Source organism: Tursiops truncatus, chromosome 4, assembly GCF_011762595.2.
Source record: "Tursiops truncatus isolate mTurTru1 chromosome 4, mTurTru1.mat.Y, whole genome shotgun sequence".
NCBI lineage: Eukaryota > Metazoa > Chordata > Mammalia > Artiodactyla > Delphinidae > Tursiops > Tursiops truncatus.
This window is the reverse complement of record NC_047037.1, coordinates 83,728,334-83,749,134: the sequence shown is the minus strand read 5'-3', so window position 1 is coordinate 83,749,134 and position 20,801 is coordinate 83,728,334. Positions and strand designations below refer to the sequence as shown.

At 45.1% G+C, this 20,801-nt stretch overlaps 1 protein-coding gene across 1 annotated transcript; it reads left to right on the top strand.

Annotated features, from left to right (window-relative positions):
* Window positions 1-527: 527 nt before the first annotated feature.
* TIGIT (T cell immunoreceptor with Ig and ITIM domains) lies at window positions 528-17,971 on the top strand. Its single transcript, XM_019922269.3, has 4 exons — window positions 528-640; window positions 1,701-2,030; window positions 4,400-4,506; window positions 15,552-17,971. Exons 1-4 carry the CDS (start codon window positions 577-579, stop codon window positions 15,780-15,782), a joined length of 732 nt encoding a protein of 243 aa, XP_019777828.1. The 5' UTR covers window positions 528-576; the 3' UTR covers window positions 15,783-17,971.
* The last annotated feature ends 2,830 nt before the right edge of the window (window positions 17,972-20,801 follow it).

The window sequence follows — 20,801 nt, the reverse complement described above, 5'->3', positions numbered from 1 at the left end:
AATCTTAGTTCTTTCCCTCATTCAGGGGAAAGTTGCTCTGTTTGACCAAGACTTTTGTCCCACTCATGTCTTGTTTCTGAATAAATGTCTTTTGTTCCCTCGATCATTAGACTTCAAGTGCAGTTCCTGGCCTTTAAGTGCACAAACTTAAGTTTCTCTTGTCATTGCACAGTCGGGGCAGCCCAGTGAACCCTGTCAGGAACAGGTTCTCCAGAATCTTGGACATTACACAGATGTGCTTGAGCTCGTTAGATAAAGGCTAATTTAAACCAAAAGTGCATTGAGACAGAACTTAAAAACAATAGGTTGACTAATAGTAATCCAAAGACCAGTGTACCTCTAACCACATTTTTGTTTATTTTTAAATGTGTTTCCTTCATGGTCTTTCTTGTGGCTCACCCTGTGCAGCTTGTGCACTTGTCGTGAGTTTTACCTTCGACGTTGTTTTTGCTGAAGTTGGTTTTTCCGAGACCTTCTCTTCCTCAGAGGCTCAGTTTCACCCTGCCATCAGCAGTCGGCCAGTTTCGCTGGCAGAAGAGGCCGCAGCTCCTTCCTGTCGGCCCCCTGGGCAGAAGCATGCAGTGGTGTCTCCTGCTGCTCTGGGCCCAGGGGCTGAGGCAGGCTCGCCTCCCTGCCTCAGGTACTGAAGTCTAGCCTGGGACTGGAAGGGGAGGGAGAGCGGGCGGAGGAAGGGGGAGGCTGGAGCCATTGTCTTATCCATCTGAGGGAAGGAAACACAGCTTTCAGAGCCCTGTGTCCCCTCGTTGAGAAACGGCTGTCTCTCTGAGAAGGAGATACAGTTCTGTACTAGGCGGCAGTTGAAGGACTTGGGGATGGGGGGTGCCAGAATGGCTGAACCAAGGAAGGAAGCAGGAGGACAGAAAGGGACTAAGGAGGAGGGATGATGAGTTTGCTGAGAGAAGTTCACTCCTGCGCCATCCTCCTTTCTTCTGTCCTTGCGGAAACTTCTAGAAAAACATTGTATTTCCGTAATGGAAAAACCCGCACGAACTTTTTGGCCAACCCAACATGTTTCCTGTGGATTAAAAAACGTCTTCGTCACAGATTCCAGAGATCCTACTATTAGAGATTTAATTTATGTTAAATCTATTTCCTTCTATATTAAATAACATAAGCAAATATTTCTGAAGGGGGCAGAAATATTTAAAAACCGTAGTATAGTTTTGTTTCCCTGTTGCTTTCTGAACCGTCTGGAGCCGGGGTGGAGGTCAGTGTCGAGGATGGTGGCTTTGCCTGGAGAAGCAGAGCTGCTCCCCAAGCCTCCTTTCCTTTGGATGTCGTGACTTTCCTGAAAAATTTTCCGGGCACCCCAAATGGTTGTCAACCAAAAGAGCCAGGTTTTGTTTCAAAGGATAATGTGTCCAGCACAGAACTGGCTGCTGGAAGATACAATCAAGCAGAAGCGATGGCTGACAAGGGCTTATATTCTAGGTAGGGAGACAAGATAAGTGTGTGGAAATAATCAATGAGTTCATCAGGAAGGTATATTCCCACAGAATATCCTAAGAGGGTGAAGTGCTATGTTGTGTAGGAATTACAGTCTGTATGGGGGAATGACAGGGCAGACTGGAGAGACTGTCATTGCAAAAATCAATTCTGGCCTAAAGCCGCCTCGGAATTTCTACGGGAAGGTTCAAGGCCAGCTGCTAAAAGTGCATGCTTTTTTTCCCCTTCCCTAGGAGCTGTGACAGGCAGAATAGTAACAACGGGGAACATTTCTGCAGAGGAAGGTGGCTCTGTCACCTTACAATGTCACCTCTCCTCCACTACTGCCAAAGTGACCCAGGTCAACTGGAAACAGCAGGACCAAGTTCTGGCCATTCATCATGCCAGCCTGGGGTGGCACATCGACCCAGCCTTCACGGAGCGAATGGTCCCAGGCCCCAACCTGGGCCTCACCCTCCAGTCCCTGACCAGGAACGACACAGGAGAGTACATCTGCATCTATCACACCTACCCTGATGGCATTTACAAAGGGACAGTCTTTCTGGAAGTCCTACAAAGCTCAGGTATGCTCTCTGGAGCAGGGTGGCTGGTGACCGTCATCCTCTAGGGTAGAAAACGCATTCCTGCCCAATGCTGCAGAGCGGGGCCTTCCAACCCTGGTTCATGTTCAGATCACCTGGGAGCTTTTGAATGGTACTGATGCTGGTACCCCATCCCGGACCAGTTCAGTCAGAGGGGTGGAGCAGGTTGTGCTAGGTTCTAAAAGCACCCCGATGATTCGGATGGGCAGCCAGGATTGAGAACCACTGTTCGGGTAAAGGCACCTCTTACGTATATTTGTTAGGAAGACCAGTCGTTCAGGTCTTGTGAGAAAGGATCTCATTAATTAGTTCAGCATCGATCGTGCAGATTCGAATTAGCCACTAGGTTTATAAAGGATTAGAGCTCAGTGCTAAGTGTAAATGTACAATAATTTACATTTCTGTGGTACTTCATAGTTTCCAGAATGCTTTCACTTTCATTATCCACCTGGACACTTAAACCAGTTCTCTGGAGGGTGGGAAAGGGTTGTTATCATGGCTGAGGGACAGGATAGCAGAGTCATGATGGGCTCAGGCAGCCTGGGTCCAAATCCTGGTGTTGCTGTTGACCTCAGACAAGATTATTGGTCTTCTCTGTGCCTTGTTTTTCCCGTCTGTGAAATGAGGAGAAGATGTAAGACCTCCTGAGGAGCTAACGTAGGATTGCATTACTTACTAAAAAAAAATGCCCTTAGAACAGTCCCTGGAACATGACAAGCATGAATTAAGTATGTAAGTAAGCATGAACATAAGTATGAACACGATCCCCCGATCCCCATCTGCCTGTTGGGTGGAGGTGGAGGCTGAGGGTTGGCTGTTTGTTGCTCAGAGCGGTACAGCCGATTTCAACACAGGTGTTCTGGTTCCACTCAACTACACTCTCGGAACTGCCATTTGCTGACATCAGTGGTGTTGGAGATTGTTTGAGTTAGCAAAATATGTGTAAACTGCGAAGATGAAAGGTTATTTTAAAGTTCCTTCTCAAGTGCTACTTCTTGAGGGCCCCTGGCATAGGCCAAGGCAGCATGTGGGGAAGAGCCCCCATCCTTTTCTGGTTCTGTGGAGAGCCCTCTGCAGCCCCTCTGACCCTCTCCAACTTCGGTCTCCATCAGTCCTCTTTCCCTACCTGTGGCCAAGGCAGGAGACTGAGTCCTCAGAGCAGGAAGAATACCTTCGGGGGAATTTGGGCTCCCCCCAGCTGCTGGTACCTCGTGGGTACTGGGGGTGCCGCCCTTGCCCTAAGTGATTACATGCTTTAGCCATCCTCCTGGCAATGTAAGCCCGTTGTTAGAAGGAAGAGCGGCCCGGCCTCTGCTACACCCTTCTCCTTTCAAGAATGCCCTGGACACCCGGGTTCTGCCCAAGTTCCTGGGAAGGAGGTGGGGATGGCATGAGGCAGCCTGGAAACCCTTCCACTTATAGTCCAGCACGCATCCTGACAATAGTCCTGTTTCCCTCACACTCTCCTTGGGTCAAGCATCACTCATCTTTTCAAAGCTCTCTTCTTAGCTTTTCCTCCTTGCATTTACATTTTACATCTTCATAGAACTTCACTTATTCATGCTTTAATTCATGTCATGAGTATTTATTAAGCACCTGTTAGGTGCCAGGTGCTGGCAAAACAGCAAAGGATAAAGCTCCGGAACCTTACGCCCTCCAGGGTCTCACAGCCGAGTTGGAGTAAGTGTTATGGGCTTAAGGTGAAAGGGTATATGCTTTTTTACTTCTTTGTACTTTAACGTTCTTTCAATTTTTTTTTCATATGTATTTATTTATTTATTTTGGCTGTGCCTGGTCTTAGTTGCGGCACGTGGGCTTCTTAGTTGCAGCATGCAGACTCTCAGTTGTGGCATGCATGTGGGATCTAGTTTCCCGACCAGGGGTCAAACCCGGGACCTCTGCATTAGAAGCGCAGAGTCTTACCCACTGGACCACCAGGGAAGTCCCTGTTCTTTTAATTTTTAATTAAACTTTTTTTATACTAGTATGATTATAAATATGAAGTTTAATAAAGAAAATAATCACCTTCTGGTTTTTTTCTGGATGTTATTTGTTTCACTTCAAGATTATGACTGAAATTGATTTTGTCAAAAAGAGAAAGGAGTGTTAAAATGGTCTGCGCTGGTGTCAAGTGTGTGGGGTACACCCCTTGAGAGATCAGGCATTGATTTCATGACGGGCCTGGCAGATGCTCTGCTGTCCGAAGAGATGGACTTGAAGACGCCAGTCCTGTGGTTAGAGAAAGGCCTGGCCAATTCCCATGCCCGTGCCCTGACGCTGAGGCTTCCCTTGTAATGGTTGCCCTTTGCTTCCGGCCTCTGCCCACTCACCTTTGTTTTGTCCTCTTCTAGTGGCTGAGCACAGCGCTGGGTTCCAGATCCCATTGCTTGGAGCCATGGCCACAGTGCTGGCAGTCATCGGCACAGCAGTCATTGTGGTGCTCACACTGGCCGGAAAGGTAATGACTCTGGCTGCATATCTCAGTCCTGGGCATCCCGTCTCTGCCATCCTGGTCCTTTCCTGTCGCCTGTCTAGAAGTGATCTCTCCCACTGTTCATTGTGCCTTCTTCACAGTCCTTGCTCTGCCTTTCAGTGGCATTGTTTATGCTCTTTTGCTGTCCCTTCCCTTGTCTGGGAGCTCCTGAAAGGTTGGATCCGTATCCTCCCCATCTTGCTGTGGCCTACAATTCCTGGCTCCTGCTTGTCCCTTAAGCCACTCCTCTGAGAGTTTGATTTAGCCACTGTGATGTTGATGCGTCTTGGGCATCTACTCTGTGCCAGGGGTTTTTGAACATTAGCTCCTTTAATTTTAACAACCCTTCAGCAGTGCTGGGCTATCTAGCACTTCCGCAGAATGAGAAATCAACACTCCAAAAATTTAGGGGTAAAAGGTACATGGCAAGATGAGTAGGTTGTAAATCCTCTGTTACTCTTGCTTAAGGGGTCACGTGGCTGAAAGAGTATTGGACGGGGAACTGGAAGTTTCTAATCTCAGCACTGAGTGTGTGATGATAGGGATGCTGTTTCATCTTCCAAGTCTCTGTTTCTTCATATATAAAATGGGGATTATGATTCTGCTCGCTCTGTATCACAGGGTTGTGATGAGCAGGTGGCATATTGCACGTGAAAGCTTTGTAAACAGTGAAGAAATATATCCACACCCTTGTGTCGTAACTGGTAGTTAGTGATTAGAAAAGGCAAGAATTCCCACTCCCGTTTTGTCTGCCCTGTTGGGTCTTTTAAGCCATCCCAGGTTGCCTTAAGTTACTAAACAAACACTTCGGGGAACACAGGCCTGTGATTCCCAGCACTGTTTTCCACCTTGTTTCAGATCCTCTTCCCTAGTGCCTGACTCACTTTCTCTCCAACTCTGGTTCCCCTCCGTTAACAACTCAACTCTGCAGCCTTGCTTTGCTCTCTCTGGACTGGTACCTGGTGCTGTTATTCCTGATACCTGTGGGTTTACAGTTACCACTTTATTTTCTTCATATTTGTTTTGCCTGTTTTTTTTTCCCCAGTCTTTCTTGCTGCCTTTTGAATTAAGTACTTTTTATTATTAAAAATCTTTTCTTTTAGTGGTTACACTAGAGATTACAAAATAGATCTCTGATTTATTAAAGTCTAATTTGTATTAGTACTTTCATCATTTCTTGGATTTTGCAAGAACCTTAGAACACATTAACCCTTTACCTACTTCCCCAACTTACTGCTATTATTGTCATGGATTTTAGTTCTCTATTGTAAACCCCAAGGAAATGATTTATTGTCTTATGAGCCAATATTCATTTAGATTTACCCTTTCTGTTGCTCTTCACTTCTTCCTGCATGTGCTATCTTATAACTAGGATAGTTTTCCTTCTGCTCAAAGGATATCCTTAGCATTTCCTTGTGGGCAGGCATGCTAGTGATGAATTATCTTGCTTTTTGTTCATCTGAAAATATCTTAATTTTTCCTTAATTTAAAAGTGATATATTTGTTTTGCTGGGTATAGAATTCTATGTTGGCAGCTATTTTCTTTCAACATGTGGAAAGTATTGCCCTATTGTCTCTGGATGCTCATATTTCTGTTCAGAAATTACATGAGAATCTTATTTTTGCTCCTTGGAAGATAATGTTTTTTTTTTTTTTTTCTGGTTCTTTAGAAATTTTCTTTCTGTTTGGTTTTCAGCAATTATATGGTGATATAATTGGATATAGTCATCTTTGTATTTATTCTCTTTGGGGTTTGGAGTGCTTTTTGAATTTGTAGCTTGATATCTTTTGTCAGTTTTATATCATTCTTGGCTATTATTTCTTCATGTATTACTTCGTTGTCCTTGTTTTCCTCTCCTTATGGAATTCTAATCATGTGGTATTTTCAACATTTTCACTTTTTCCGACATCTCTTACCCTCTCTTCTGTATTTTCCATCTACTTGTCTCATCAACTGTTTTCTTTGGACATGCCTTCCAGTTTACTAAGTCTCTTCTCTGATGGATCTACTCTTCTGTTAAACTCATCCCTTAAGTTCTTAATTTCCATTATCATATTTTTCAGATCCAGGATTTCTATTTTGTTCTTTGTTTGGATAGTTTAAAGTCTGCCAAAATTCCCAATCTTGTTTTTAATTCTTTGAAAATGTTAATCATAGTTATTCTGAAATCTGTGCCTGATACTCCTATTAATTGGGTTCTCTATGGGTCTTTTAATATTCTCTCTTTTTGCTTGTTTTTTGGACCTATCTTATCTTTCTGACTATTTACTTTTCATTGAATGCTGTATTTCTACATGAAAACCTGTGACCATAATTTGAGGCTGTAGATAATATCATCTTCCCCTAAAGAAGATTCCTTTTTGCTTCCATCAGGTAAGTAATCTTCAGGCAGTAGCATTCCCATCACCTTAATTAAATCAGTAGTGAGAGGATTTAAAGCTGGATTTAATTTCTGCTACTTCCTTACTTGTAGAGTGCAGTCCTTTGGGGTCCCAACTCAAAGCCTGTAGTGTTTGCCAGAGTCTCCCTTCCTCGGTGGCCTCTGAACTCTAAATTTTGTCCCTCCAGCTAGAAATTCTGTGTAGCTAATTTGCCTCTCAGCCATGACTTTCAGGCAATTTCTCTAGGAGAAAATCCATACCCTTCCCAGCCCCACAATGCTCATCTCATCTCTCTGGGCTTCCTACTCCTGGATCTTGCTCCCCAGACCACAAATTTCTCACTGATTGAATAGATTTCTGATTAATACAGATAGATGTTTATAATATTTCGTTCAGTTTTTCTAGCTATTCTCCCTGGAAAGGTTGGTTCAAAGCAACACAGGCAATCATTGTTCTACCAGAAGCAGAACTCCTGTTTCTTATGTTGTATTTCATATCTGCACTCAAAGGCTGACTTTTACAAGCAGAACATATTTACCCAGTCCACCCACTCTGTACCTTTGGCTATATTGGGTCAAGACCCCCAACTCGAGTTCTAGCCCCTCTGTACCTGATTCCTGAACAGCCATTTAGCCTGAATGTGGCCAGGTCACTGCCAGTCCCAGAGAGGGAGGGATGTGGACAGATGTGTGTTCTTAGGCTCTGGTTCCATCTTGCTTGCTTATTGTGAGCTCTTGTCCTCTTTTTCCTTTTCTCCCTCTCTCAGAAATGGACCATCCTTTGACTTTCTCTTTTTTCTTACTTAACATCTATTTTACTATTTTACTCTTGTCACTCCTCTGAAGACCGAGAGCTACTTCCCTCTCCAGGCCTCAGAGCTGAGATGAATTACACAAACTAGAATTGCTTAATAAGAAAGTGCTATTGTAATGTTCCTCCACTTAGACCTCATGGTATTTTGCATTTTAAACAGCCTTAATTCTATATCCCTGCCTAGGATAAAAAATTGTCTATATTTTCCTAGTGTTAATTCTGCTTACGGAGTTACACTTCTGTGCACACTCATGTCTATTACCAGTGACTCATCTTGAACACTTAGTCTAATATCTTACATCTTAAATTCTCTTAGTTTTCTGTGTAGATAAACTCAGTTTGCTTTCTGTAACCTACCATCAATAACTAGGGTACTGATGTAAAAATAACACGTTCCATTTGACACATGTTCTGTCTTCAGTCAGATCTACAAATGAAGAGAGCCCAGGAACACTCACTCTAACCTTATTTTACTGAGAACAGATTGGATTGAGGATGGGAAAAGGTATTTTGGTAGCAAAACTAAAGTCTTGTTCCCCTCTGAGTTACAAATTGGCCAGGTCTCCCCCAGTCACTGGTCTAACAGTGCTCCAGGCACCTGTTGGACCTTGTTAATTTGGTCTAGAGGAAGTGAAAGAGATTCTCCAAATGGTACGAAAGCTCATGTGATAGGTGAAAGTTACATAAAATCTAATACCAGAAGATGACTGCCTGGTCCACCAACTTGCCTACAAAAATCTATTGTCCTATGGTTCAAACCCTCACTTCCAGGTTTATGAAACAAACACTGAGATTGCTGACCTACCTGGTTCATAGAGATGTGGCCATTTATTCCTTGTCATTCAACAGACATCATGGAACAGAGTCCTGGGGATCCAGCAGCAGCTGAGATGTGGCTAGTGCTATCGAGGAAGTCAATGACTTATAGTATTTTCATTTATGGCTTGGCTGTCACAGTAGACAGGTTTAGTAAATGAAACCTCTAGGGGAAGATGAGGGAAAGAGAAGTGATTGACTAGAGGGGAGAGGTGAAGAGAATGATGATTGATCTCTGAGCTGGGCAGGGAGCTGTTATGGTGGTTGGTGAACAAATGTCCTCTGCTGTCACCAGAGCTCTGCAGCTCTGGCATGGACATATGGAAAGCTCTTTAGAAGCAGCAGAACACATTTTCCTGTTAAGGATTAAGACTGGTTCATTTCCAGGCCAGTATCCCAGACCAACTTTGGTCATCTTTGTGTAAGGGAAAGGGGAAAAGGTGAAAAGAGAGAGTCCAGTAGCTATTAAGTTCTGTGGCTCCCTTCTAAAATGTTTTATTCATCAGCCCCCTCTTTGACATGTCCATTGCTTCCTGTCTAAACTAGTTCCTCTCTGTTTTTTCATGTGCTTTGGCTATAGTTTCCAGTCTTCTCTCTCTATATACCTGTACTATTCAAGGTCCATCAGGGAACACATAGTATTCTCAGCATGAGTAGTTTGAGGATAGTTTAATAAGGAGATTTACAAAGGACTGGGAAGCATATAAGGAAACCATAAGCGGGAGTGTAGGAGTGTGTTGTTACCAACCCTAGTTCTTTAGGGGAAAGGAGAGAGGATGATTACTGGAACCTGGGAGGGAGGATGATGAATAGGACCTGAAAAGAGACAGTTGTGTGGAGGGACCACTTTGAGAAGTACTGTAATCTTTGATTGAAGGCCACAGCCAGTCCAAGTCCACCCTGCAGAGAGAATGCCAGGAGAGTATATACCCTCACCTCGCACTCTTTCCCTCCATTCTCCTATTGTTGCTTTGCATTGGCTGAACCCAAACTCAAGCCAGAGGACAAGGGAACTCACTGATTCAGTATGCATAGTTCAGTCTTCTCTGGGCACAGAAGAGGGTGCAGAAGGTTGGAGAGTGACGTTGAGGGGTGAACAGACAGTATCCAAGCCAGTACTATTATAGACCTGGAAATGGGCAAGAAATCTTGACTTTCCATGCTTCCGTCTACTCTCATGTATCCTTGATCTTTTGATTATACATTTAAGCAATACCCTTGTTGGCTGTCCATCTATATTTCTCCTAGGAACACACTGGGCTTTATTAGCCATCTTACTATCCCTGTGGGCCAGGCTTCCTTGGCTGCCATTGCAGTAGTTACATCCACCTTGTTTCTTAAGTGCTGCCATCTGTCCCTATATTATTTTGGCATCTCCTCATCCCTCTTTCTACTGGGGATCCAGTTCTATAAAAGCATTGCCTACTTCAGCTCCAGCCTATAGAGGAGAGACATCTCTGAGCCCCTCAATGACGCTGGTGCTCCCCTAACTAGCACATTCCTTTCCACCTCAGCCAAAGGGTGTCTTCTGGATCTTCCCAAGAAACATAATCAGCTGTTGGATTTAAAAAATTACTTAGTACAGGAATTGGCGAAGTTTCTTTGTAAAGGGCCAGGATCTTTTAGCTTTTGTGGGCCTTACGGTCTCTGTTGCAAAAATTCAGCTCTGCCATTGCACTGTGAAAGCATCACAGACAATATGTAAATGAGTGAGTGCGGCTGTGTTTCAATAAGTCTTTATTTATAAACACTGACATTTGAATTTCATATAATTTTCATGTTTAATAAAATACTGTTCTCTTGAATTTTTTTTCAATCACTTAAAAATATAAAATCCACTTTTAGCTCGTGAGCAGTACAAAAGTCTGTGGTACCCCAGATTTGACCCATGGGCCTTAGTTTCCTAATCCCTGATTTAGTAGACTGTATTGGGAAAAACTCTGTTTGTCTGTCTTTTCCTCTTCTCTACTCTTAGCACTGCACAGAACACTTCTGACACCAGACGTGAGGGTTTATTGCCACACTGACCAATTCTCCTACACCCCCTGAGTGTCCTACAGTCAGTCCAGTTCTGACACTATCTGCTTGGAGTTAACATCAGGTTAGGGGCTCAGTCCTCCAAGACTGCCCTCCTTCAGATGCCAATTGCAAGTCCCAGGTTGTCACCTGTACCTTTGACTGACGGGCTGTATATTGAGGTTCCTATAACCCTCTCCTCGGATTCGATAATTTGCTAAGACAACTCACAGAACTCGGGGGAACACTTACTTACATGTACCTGCTTATTATAGAATAAAGAATTTGATAAAGGATACAGATGAATGCCCAGATGAAGGAAATACATAGGGTGAGGTCTCGAAGGGTCCTGAGCACAGGTGCTTCTCTCCCCAAGGTGCTGGGTGTGCCGCCCTCCCAGCACGTAGATATATTCATCAACTCCAAATCTCATACTTCTGGGATTTTTATGGAGACTTCATCACTCAGGCATTATCGGTTATTAACTCATTTTCCAGCCCCCTCCACTCTCTGGAGAATAGGGAGTAGGGCTGGAGGTTCCAAGCTTCTCATCATGGCTTGGTCGTTCTGGTAACCAGCCTCCATTCTGGAGCCCAGCAAAAGTCGCCTCATTGGAACAAGACACCCCTGTCACCCAGGATATTCCAAGGGATTTGAGAGCCCTGTGTATGACATTCCTATCACTCAGGATATTTTAGGAGTTTAGGGAGCTCTGTGTCAGGAACTGGGGTTAATAGAGACCAAATATTAGCAGGAACTGGGGGTAGAGACAAATACATGCTTCTTACTGTTTCACATGGGCCTATGATAACATCTCCAATTCTCTGAGCATTTTGTTTCTTTCTTCCCTAGTTTTCCAAAGCACCGTTGGCATCTCTGTTGAGAGCTGTGCCCCGGGGCCTTGTGAGGGTGTTAGATCTTGAGCCATGGGATGTGTCCTAATATTGACAAATGATGTGTCCCTCATCCAGTCTTAAGTTCTACTCACCCAGCCCTGATCCACTCCCCTCAGGATTCACTCCCAAACATACTCTCCCAGTCCCACCAGTATGTGTTAGCTCCTTTTGTTACAACCTCTCTCCTCCCTCAGCATGCCCAGGATTCCCTCAGTTAGTGTAGGTTGAGATTTTTGCTAATTATGGGCCAATGGCCAATAGGGGAGGGGAGGCAGGTCCTGACAGGACCCATCTTCCATGCCGGGGAAGGGGGTCACCTCTGCAGCTCCAGATGATGCAAGAGAAGCTAGTGATTCAAGGCTCCCAAGTGCATCTACCAAGAGATCCTCCTCCCAATGCACAGAAATGCCTCCATTCCCGCCCAGACCCTGATTTTGGTGGAGTCTTGTCCAGGCTTAGAATTCAGCCATCTTTGAAGTTCTGTCGCCCTTATAGGTAGGTTCTCTGCCTGCTCTTCAGTGTTGGAGGTGAACGTTTCTTTAAATGTTGCCAAGGAAGAGGAGCTTTGATTCTCACACTTTGCTTTCAGTTGCTGGTAGATCTGTCATGTTCTCGTCTCAGTCCAACAGCAGAATTTAGTAAAAGCCACCCAATCCCACAGTCCTAACAAGCACTATCTGCTCTATACTTCTCCAATGTCAGAGCTGTTGCACCAGTTCATAACCCCCGTCCGTTTGTGTCTCTTCCCATTTCACCACCAGTGGTGGGGTCTGTATTCCCATCCAGCTGGTGAGGGATTCCCCTCCACAATCCCATCCTAGAGTCTGCCTTCTTTAGATTTGTTCCCAGACATGGAGCCTGGCATGGGAATTCCGGTGAGAGTGACTTATTGGGCTGGGCTCTCAGATGAAGAGTGGTGAAGGAAGCAAGGTAGGGCTAAGGGATGTGGTTTCGGGGGGAGATGTGGTTGAAGCAGATTTGGTCACACCTTGAGGAGGGGGCCAGCCTTTTGAAAACCCACCTCAGCCAGTTGTTGACTGTTGCCTGCTCACCAGGAAAGGTCCAAGAGCAATTCTCCAGAGAAGGGGCAGCTGTGAGCCACTCATAGCCTAGATTCCCAGTGTCTGGGGAAGGGAGGCACTGGTCAGGTGGTGAGGCGATCTGAGCAGGGCACCAACAGTATTCCCTACAGACCCTGAGAGCCAGTAGGTTGAATTATTTAGGAGTTTGGCGTTTGGAATCAGACAGGCCTAGGGTTTGGATCCTGGCTCTACCACTTGAGTAGCTGGGCCACCTAACTTTGCTGACCCTCAACTTCTTCATCTGTAAAATGGGAACAATTATGGTATTGCCCTGTTAGGGTTGTAGAAAAACTCGAGTCATGTAATTCACATAAGGCCCCTGGCATTTTTCCTGGCATGTATGAATAACCATTATTTCTTAAGTTCTTAAAATTATTATAAAATTTATTTACTGTAGCACTTCATGATACCTGGTGCTCAATAAATTAGTTATATTGCATAGATTGATTTGACTAAATGAATGCATGTTATTTGCTAAGCTACTATTGGGAAAAGTGCACCCAGGGGACCTTCTGTGAGGGCAAGGAGAGATGGGTGTGTCCAGCTGCAGGACAGTGACTGCAAACTGTCTGTGCTCACGTTCTCCAAGAGGGTAACATTTGTCCTGCAAATCTCCACGGTTGCTATCGTCATAGCTTTGTTTGTTCTTTTAGAACAACATCAATGCCTTAATTCCAGACTTGTTTTTTACACTGATTACAATGACAGGGTTCCCTATGCAGGATGGAATGAAAACAGAACAGCTGAGAGACCCAGCTCAGGCATATTTACATTTCCCAGAGGATGTTTGGAAGACAAAATAGTCCTAAGATTCAAAGGCAAGGGTAGGCAGTCTAAGAATGGGAACGAGAACACACCAACACAAAAAGCCACAGTCAGCTCTCTGAGAAAGAATCGGGTATCTGTATTTTTTAAATGGATAGGGTTGCATCAAGGGATGTAGGACTTCCTTGAAGCCAAGAATCAGCTTGACCTACGATAACAACCCTTTCCTTCACACCTACAGTAAGGCGCAGCCACTTCTACTGAAAAGCAATGAATGAAACAGTCCGCGGGCCCCAGCTCCTCAGGGCCCGCAGTGAGGCCGCACCTGTAACTTCCGATATGTGTTCAAGGCGCCCATCCATGCTGCCCACCCTCCCGCTCAGCCTCTCTGCGTCTATTTATGTCCTGCAGAGCTTGACACTAGCCAATGAGGATGGTGCTGTTTCCTGTCCTGGAAGCAGTGGGGTGGGCAGAATGCAATTTGGTTTGTGTTTGTTGTTATTTTCCAAGCCTGTGTGTGGTGGCTCTTTGTGAGTCTGTCATTTGGACCTCCAGTGGGGCTAGGTGACCGGCTTTAGAGCAGTATCCACGAAGGCCGAGAGGATGTCACCTTTGCATTGCACGCCATCAGGCATGTCTCCTGCCATCCCGCCTGTGCCTGCTGCTCTGATTTTCTTGCCTGTGAAGCACAACCCTCACGTATGATGCTGTCATATGGACGTGATGGCTGATTTCACATCCTTGATTTTCCCAGACAGGTTTCACGGTCTATCCTCTTGTCTCATAAGTGTAAATGTACTTGTCCGACCATGAGTCCATATTTTGATTTGGAAAATCCCGTTTATTTAGATTTGGGGCCAGGTGGGGGGGAGCGAGCAAGGAAAGAGAGAGAGAGAGTGAGTTTGTGTGTGTTTGTGTGCCTTTCAGTCCTAAGACCTATACTGAGCATCTGTTATGAACTCCGAGGTTACCAAGAGGAATACAGCACAGATCCTCCCCTCAGGGGAGCTCACAGTTTGGGGCCTGAAGAGACAGAAGGGTAAACAAATTCCAGGCAGCAATGAATGTTACAACAGAGAACCCCCCGGGACCGTAGTGGAACACACAGGAAGGATGTTGCTCTCCCGGAAGATCAGAGGCGTCTTCTTGGACAACGTGCTGTAGAACCGGGTCTGGAGGAGTGAGCAGACAGCTTTGCAGGGAACTGTGGTGAATGGACAGTGGGAGGAGAGGCAGGAAACAGTGCATGGCATTCGAGACACTGCAAGATGAGAGGCAGCTTGGCTAAGAAGAGCATCGTCCGGAATCCCACAAACCCAAGTCAGAACTGGAACTTCACCTGTCTGAACCTATCGGCTCACTCACAAGTAGAAACGTCGATAGGGTTGTGCTGAGATGACAAAGAAGCTAGCCCGCTTGGTGCTCATAGTATTTTCTCAATCAACGGTGCCTCTCTGGCATCCAGGCCCTATACCGGGAGTTGGGCTGTTGGTTGGGGAAGCACTGCAGCAAATGAAGCTGGAAAAGTGAGTGTGGCCATATCGCAAAAGGCATTTTGGGGGGGCATCACACACAGTCTGCTGTGGGGCGTAAAGCGAAACTACATGTGGCGTATGGGCTTGCTGTGGGTGGAGTCACAGGGTGGGTCTGGAGCTCAGGGGGGAAGCCTGGGCTGGTTTGGAAAGGGATCTGGGGATCCCTAGAGGACAGAGGGTGGTTGCAGATGTACATAAGGATGAAGCGTCGAGTGTGCTGCACAGAGGAAGAGAGAGTACCGGGCGCGAGAAAGCAGAGACCGAAACCCCGAGGAACTTCTTTACCTGGGGAGCTGAAGTGTCGGCGGCAAGAAGAGCAGGCCTGGCCGCGGAGGAGGAGAAGCGGGGAGAGTGATGGCACAGGGCCCAGGGAAGGAGAACATCTCAAAGACGAAGCGGTCAGCGGCGTCAGAGGCAGCGAGAAGGAGTAAGAGAGAGCTGGGACTGGAAGCCGCCTGCCCAGGCTCAGGAGCGCGTGGGCCGCCGTGCGCGTGTAGCCCGGAGCCTTTCCGGGGCGCCGTTAGTGCTGAAGTCTACGGTGAAGAGGCTGAGAAATTAAGGGTTAAGGAACTGCTGTGGATAAGAACACAACTTGTGTGTGTGTGTGTGTGTGTGTGTGTGTGTGTAAGAAAGGAAGAGATCATTATAACTATGGGTCATTTTGGGGAGTAACTTTTAAATGACATCCCCACATACTCACTTTGTAGTTTTTTTGTTTTTGGAAGAAATCTCTCAGAATCCGTTCTGCGGAAGGTGGCCTCGGGAGGAGGCTGTCTGAACAGGAGGAGTGGAGGCCCGGCGTCCCGTCCTCCCCGGGCAGCTGTGTGCGTGCGGACGCCGGCCTCTGCAGGGAGCAGCCGGGAGAGGACCGCGCAGAGCCCGAGGCGCACGACTACTTCAACGTCTTGAGTTACAGAAGCCTCGCGAGCTTCAGCTTCCCCGCCGAGGAGGGCTAGCTCCCGGGGGCATCCTCTGGGAGACACAGTCCTGCCTGTGCTATCACAGATGGACGTATTGGCGTCTGCCCGTCACGGGTGTGTGTGTGTGTGTGTGTGTGTGTGTGTGCGCGCGCGCGTGTGTGTATGCATGTGGACGTCTGCACACGCGTGTGTGCGGGTGTGTTCGGTTGAGTGGATGTATGTCATCCTCCCCCGTGTCTGCATTCCCTGTACCCTTCCCTTCTGTTCCATCTTGGCAGATCCCGGGGAGGAGCCTGTATCTTGATTACCAATGCAAAGTTAGAAAACCAAACAAACACTTGACCTGGTTTCGAATCTGACAGTTGGAACAGATCCTGTGGCTGCGATCTGCATTCCCCCTAAAAGCATTGGGCAGGGTTCAGGGCTACAGGATTCTGTGGTGGATTTCGGGGATGGGGTGACTGCAGAGGCACCTCGTCTCATTTGCCACTGTCGTCTGCGTCAACGTTCACACACCCAAGGCGTTTTAGGACTAAGGCATGCTACCAGCTTGTATGCGGAGATTGGAGGATGACTAAACCATTGACTCGGGTCCCAGCCCTTTGAGAACTTACAGTTCAGTGGGGAGACAACATTTACATTAAAAAGTAGTGAGGAGATAAGGGTCCAAGACACAGGCCTTTGGGAAGACATGTCAGGTGAGGGTGAGATGGTCAGGATGAGCTCATCTGTGGGGAAGTGGCCTGAGAGGATGTAGGGAACAGTGAGGCTGGGCTGGGAGAGCAGGATTTTTGTCCAGGGAATTCATAGATTCTAAAGTTGGGAGCTGAAAGTCCCACATGGAAGACCCTGGCATCAAGGGAGCCAGCAAGACTTCAGATTCTATTCTCTGGGCAGACTTTCAAATCTCCTTTTGCTTGATGTACGCAGAAGCTAGTGATGATCTGATATAGAGGATTGTAGGCTCTTCCAGTCACGTGCGTTGGGGAAGCCCACAGAAATGGTGTGTGTCTACTGCAGGAGCTGTAGTTCAGCCCTTGGGCCGAGATCCACCTCTTCTCTATCAATCTGCCATTGAGCCTTTGAAGAAAGAATCTGTTTCCCACCGAAAGGAAAATCTGGATTTTAAAATAGGGACTCTTCACAGGAAAACAAAGGAGGGTGATGGAAGTTTTAAAAAATGAGCACCTCAAACTAGCTGCCTGGAACCCTTAAATTCACACCCTGAGCTCTTTGTGCTGGGGTTAGCGTGGCATCTGAGCTGCTCATTTCTGTTTAGCGGGCATTCAGGCTTTATCCTCCCACCACCTCTCTTAGAAGAATGAGGGAGGTTGGGTTTATAGGAGACTGATTCTCTTTCATGGGCACAGGAACTGAGAGAAAATGTGAAGCAAGACTGTCCTTTACCAATGGTTAAAATGGAACATTGCCCTGCTTCCTGAGAATTAGGCTGGTTGAGTGAGGAGACAATTCAACTGCTACTCCTCCTTGCATTTTGATTTTGATTTTTCTCAGTTCTCTACCAACAAGTATGTAGTCAGGAGCCATGAGCTGAAATCTGTCCAGAGTGCCAAGTCCTTTGGAAGAAAGATAGATACCTGTAAAAATGCTGTTATTTGCCATGGCAGTTCACAGCATTTTTATTGCAAAACTAGTGCAGATTGGTTGGGAGTAGAAGACAATTCACAGTTCACAAATGAGCTAACATATAATGACAAAAAGGGAGTGGTGGTTTGATTTGGAAAAGGACATTGGGCTGAGGCTGGACTGACAGTTGGGTGTTATTTAACATGATTATGGTAACAGGGAAACATTTACAGATGCCATTTGGATGGTGCTAAAAATACAAAGGAGCCCATAGATGTTGTAAATGGGACAGGTTACTAAAATGAGATTGAATTAGACGGAAAATAAATTTGAAAGTGAAATTCATTGAACCAGATTTTCCTTGGAGACCTGAGAAGACAATCCCCTAAAAGCCAGATTCCTGGAGACATGCCTGTCCAGTACGGCAGCCACTTTCCACATGTGGCTCTCACGTGGGATGTGGTTAGTCCTATTGAGATGAGCTGTGCTAGAAGTAGAAAATACATGCCAGATTTTGAAGACTTAGTGTGAATAATAAGAATGTAAACTGTCACATGAGTAATTGAAAAAATATTGATTACATGTTGAAATTATATTTTGTATATATTGTGTTAAATAAAATATATTATTAAAATTAATTTCACCTGTTTCTTTTTACTTTCTTAATGTGGCTACTGGAAAATCTAAAGTTGCCTATGTGGCTCCCATTGTATTTGTGTTAGACCACGCAGCTGTAGACTCTAAACCCAGCCAAGGTGGTACTGGGGGAGGGTGTCTATCACTGACTGGTGGGCTCTGTCTCTCTGTCATTCAACACAGGGCTTGAGGAGTCTTTTCCCTCTTATTATGTCTTTTGAGAAGTATAAGGAAGGATCACAGGAGAGATTGAGGTGGGAGACCACTAAGTGTAGACAGGAAGAGCTCCTAAACTCTCCTGGATCCCCTCTTAGATTCCATGATAGGGGGAAGGGAGAATAAATGAATCAATAAATGTGAGTTCGAAGAAAAATACATTTACTGACTCCCTACCCCTTATTACTCCACATTCTAAGCCTGGGCATATAGAGTCTGATCTGTAACCCAAAGAATTATACTGAACAAATAAGAGAGATTATGAGTCATGGAGCTTTGAGGTAGATGACCTTCATGAGTGGCTAGAACCTTCCCATGCAATTTTATTTCATGACTTGCTCCTTCTCAGCCTGCGGGCCTCTGGAAATGAACCATCATGGACTCGGGTTTATACAGATTCCATCAGTGCTGGGCTGGACAGGCAGGGTGGCTGTGTGTGCTGCACATGAATGGCAGCGTTCTGGTGAGCTCACCAAACCCCACCAAAGGAGGGAGTCAGCAGCATGGCTGTAGCTGCCAGCTGTGAAGTGTGAGCATTTTGTTCCATCTTCTGGTTCTTTCTAGTCCTGCAAAACTGCAGTAATCCCCCACATCCACTCCAAGCACACCTGCCCAGAGGCCAGGAGAGCCTTATGCGTGTAAGAGCCTGAGTTTTCTGGAAGTCAGAATTATATACTTTGATGCTTGAGAGAATTTTGTTGTTGTTGTTGTTGTTGCATAAGTTAGAGTCTAGGACAATACTATCCGATAGAACTTTCTCTGATGATGGAAATCCTCTATACCTGTGCTCTCCAACATGGCAGCCCCTAGCCACACGTGACTATTGGCACTTGAAATGTGGCTAATGTGACTAAGGAACTTTAAATTTTATTTAATTTTGATTAACTTAAAAGTAATGTAAATAGCAACATGTGACTGTGGCTAGTATATTAGATATCACGATTCTGGTAATCGCCTTGCATGTGGAACAAACACAGAGATGAGTGTCTATAAGCCATTGGATGGATCTGCAGATGTTATGCATTTGAAAGGGCTACCACCAGGAAGAAACATGGAGGTGTTCTTCTGTTCTTTTCTGTCCTCCTTTGATCGAGACAAGCATGACACCAAAAGCAAGCTGTGCATTTACTTATTTCAGACTCTTCCCCAAAGGTATCTGTGGTAGCTAAGTGGTTCATATAAACAGGGTAAGAACTGACAAGAAGTTTGCAACTCACAGGTGTTACGCAGGAATAGACTTGCATCACAAGACTTGCCTTGGCCAACAGTCATCCTGACTTCATGTCAGAAGGTTGTTAAGAACATCGCCTCTGCCACTAAGAGTCTAGTTGATTTTATAGAGGTCAAAAGAGCAGTAGCTGTGGTGTCGTGGATTGGGAGTCAGAATACTTGTCCAAGTGCTGAGCACTGCTAGTTAGCCTCATGACATTGGATGAGCCACTTAACCTCTTGATCGTCATTACAAATGTTTCCTTATTTGTAAAATGGTAATAATAATATCTACTTTATAAGGTTCTTGGGGAGATGAAGTAAGGTAATGTGGTTGAGTGTTTGCAAGCTGTAAAATGCTGAATTAATGTTATTATTGTGCCTGGCACTGCTTATGGTGCCACAGAGGTCCCTGGGGGCATCAAATCTTGTTGGGATTTAAGGAATGCTAAGACGTTGCAGATATATCCTTGAGGTCTGCAAGCTCTCGGTAAGTATTTAAAACTTCTCTGTGTTAAGTGTGATAGTCTTTAGAAAAGTCAAACGTGTCTTGGCTATTGATGACCTTCTTTGTCATTGTCTTCAGTCTTCATATTTGTGTTTCTAATTAAGTTGATTTCAAGACAGGGAAGCTTAATTCATAAAAGATTCAGGAAGGTGGAGAGGTGGAAGAGTTTGCAGTAGTTGAAATACTAGGAAAGTGATGGGAGAGTTGTTCTTACTTTGTACCCTGTCATGTAGGGCCACGGCATCAGGACCCGGGGCAGGCAGTGCACCTCCCTTTGTGAGCAGTGACTTCAAGTCAGCAGAGCCTCATCCAATATATTAAACTTGTGTCGTTTACCTGTACTTATTTTTATTTTAGTTTTTTTAAAAAACTGAAGTATAGTTGATTTACAATGTTGTGTTAGTTTCAGGTATACAGCAAACTGATTCAGTTATACAACATATACATATATATGTGTGTGTGTGTGTATATATATATATATATATATATATATATACACTCTTTTTCAGATTCCTTTCCCTTATAGGTTATTACAAAATATTGAGTATAGTCCCCTGTGCAATACAGTAGGTCCTTGTTGGTTATCTATTTTATATATAGTAGTGTGTATATGTTAATCCCAAACTCCTAATTTATCCCTCCCCCACTTCCCCTTTGATAACCATAACTTTGTTTTTTACGTCTGTGGGTCTATGTTTTGTAAATAAGTTCATACTTCAGTTTTATAATTCTGTAAGAGGTATAAGCATAATAGGTTTACCTGGTTTTATGTTTGAGCATATTTCAGAAAGGGTTTAATAAAAATACATTCTATTAATTATTAATTAATGTATTAATAGGAATTATAATAAAAATAATCACAGAGTCTTCCCGTGGGGAGGGGTCTGTGAGAAGTACTT

Excerpts from the sequence above, each read along its gene's own strand:
- TIGIT (XM_019922269.3), top strand. The coding sequence starts at position 577 with ATGCAGTGGTGTCTCCTGCTGCTCTGGGCCCAGGGGCTGAGGCAGGCT. Across the intron at positions 641-1,700 it reads GGCTCGCCTCCCTGCCTCAG|GAGCTGTGACAGGCAGAATA; the intron begins GTACTGAAGTCT and ends CCCCTTCCCTAG. Across the intron at positions 4,507-15,551 it reads TGCTCACACTGGCCGGAAAG|AAATCTCTCAGAATCCGTTC; the intron begins GTAATGACTCTG and ends TGTTTTTGGAAG.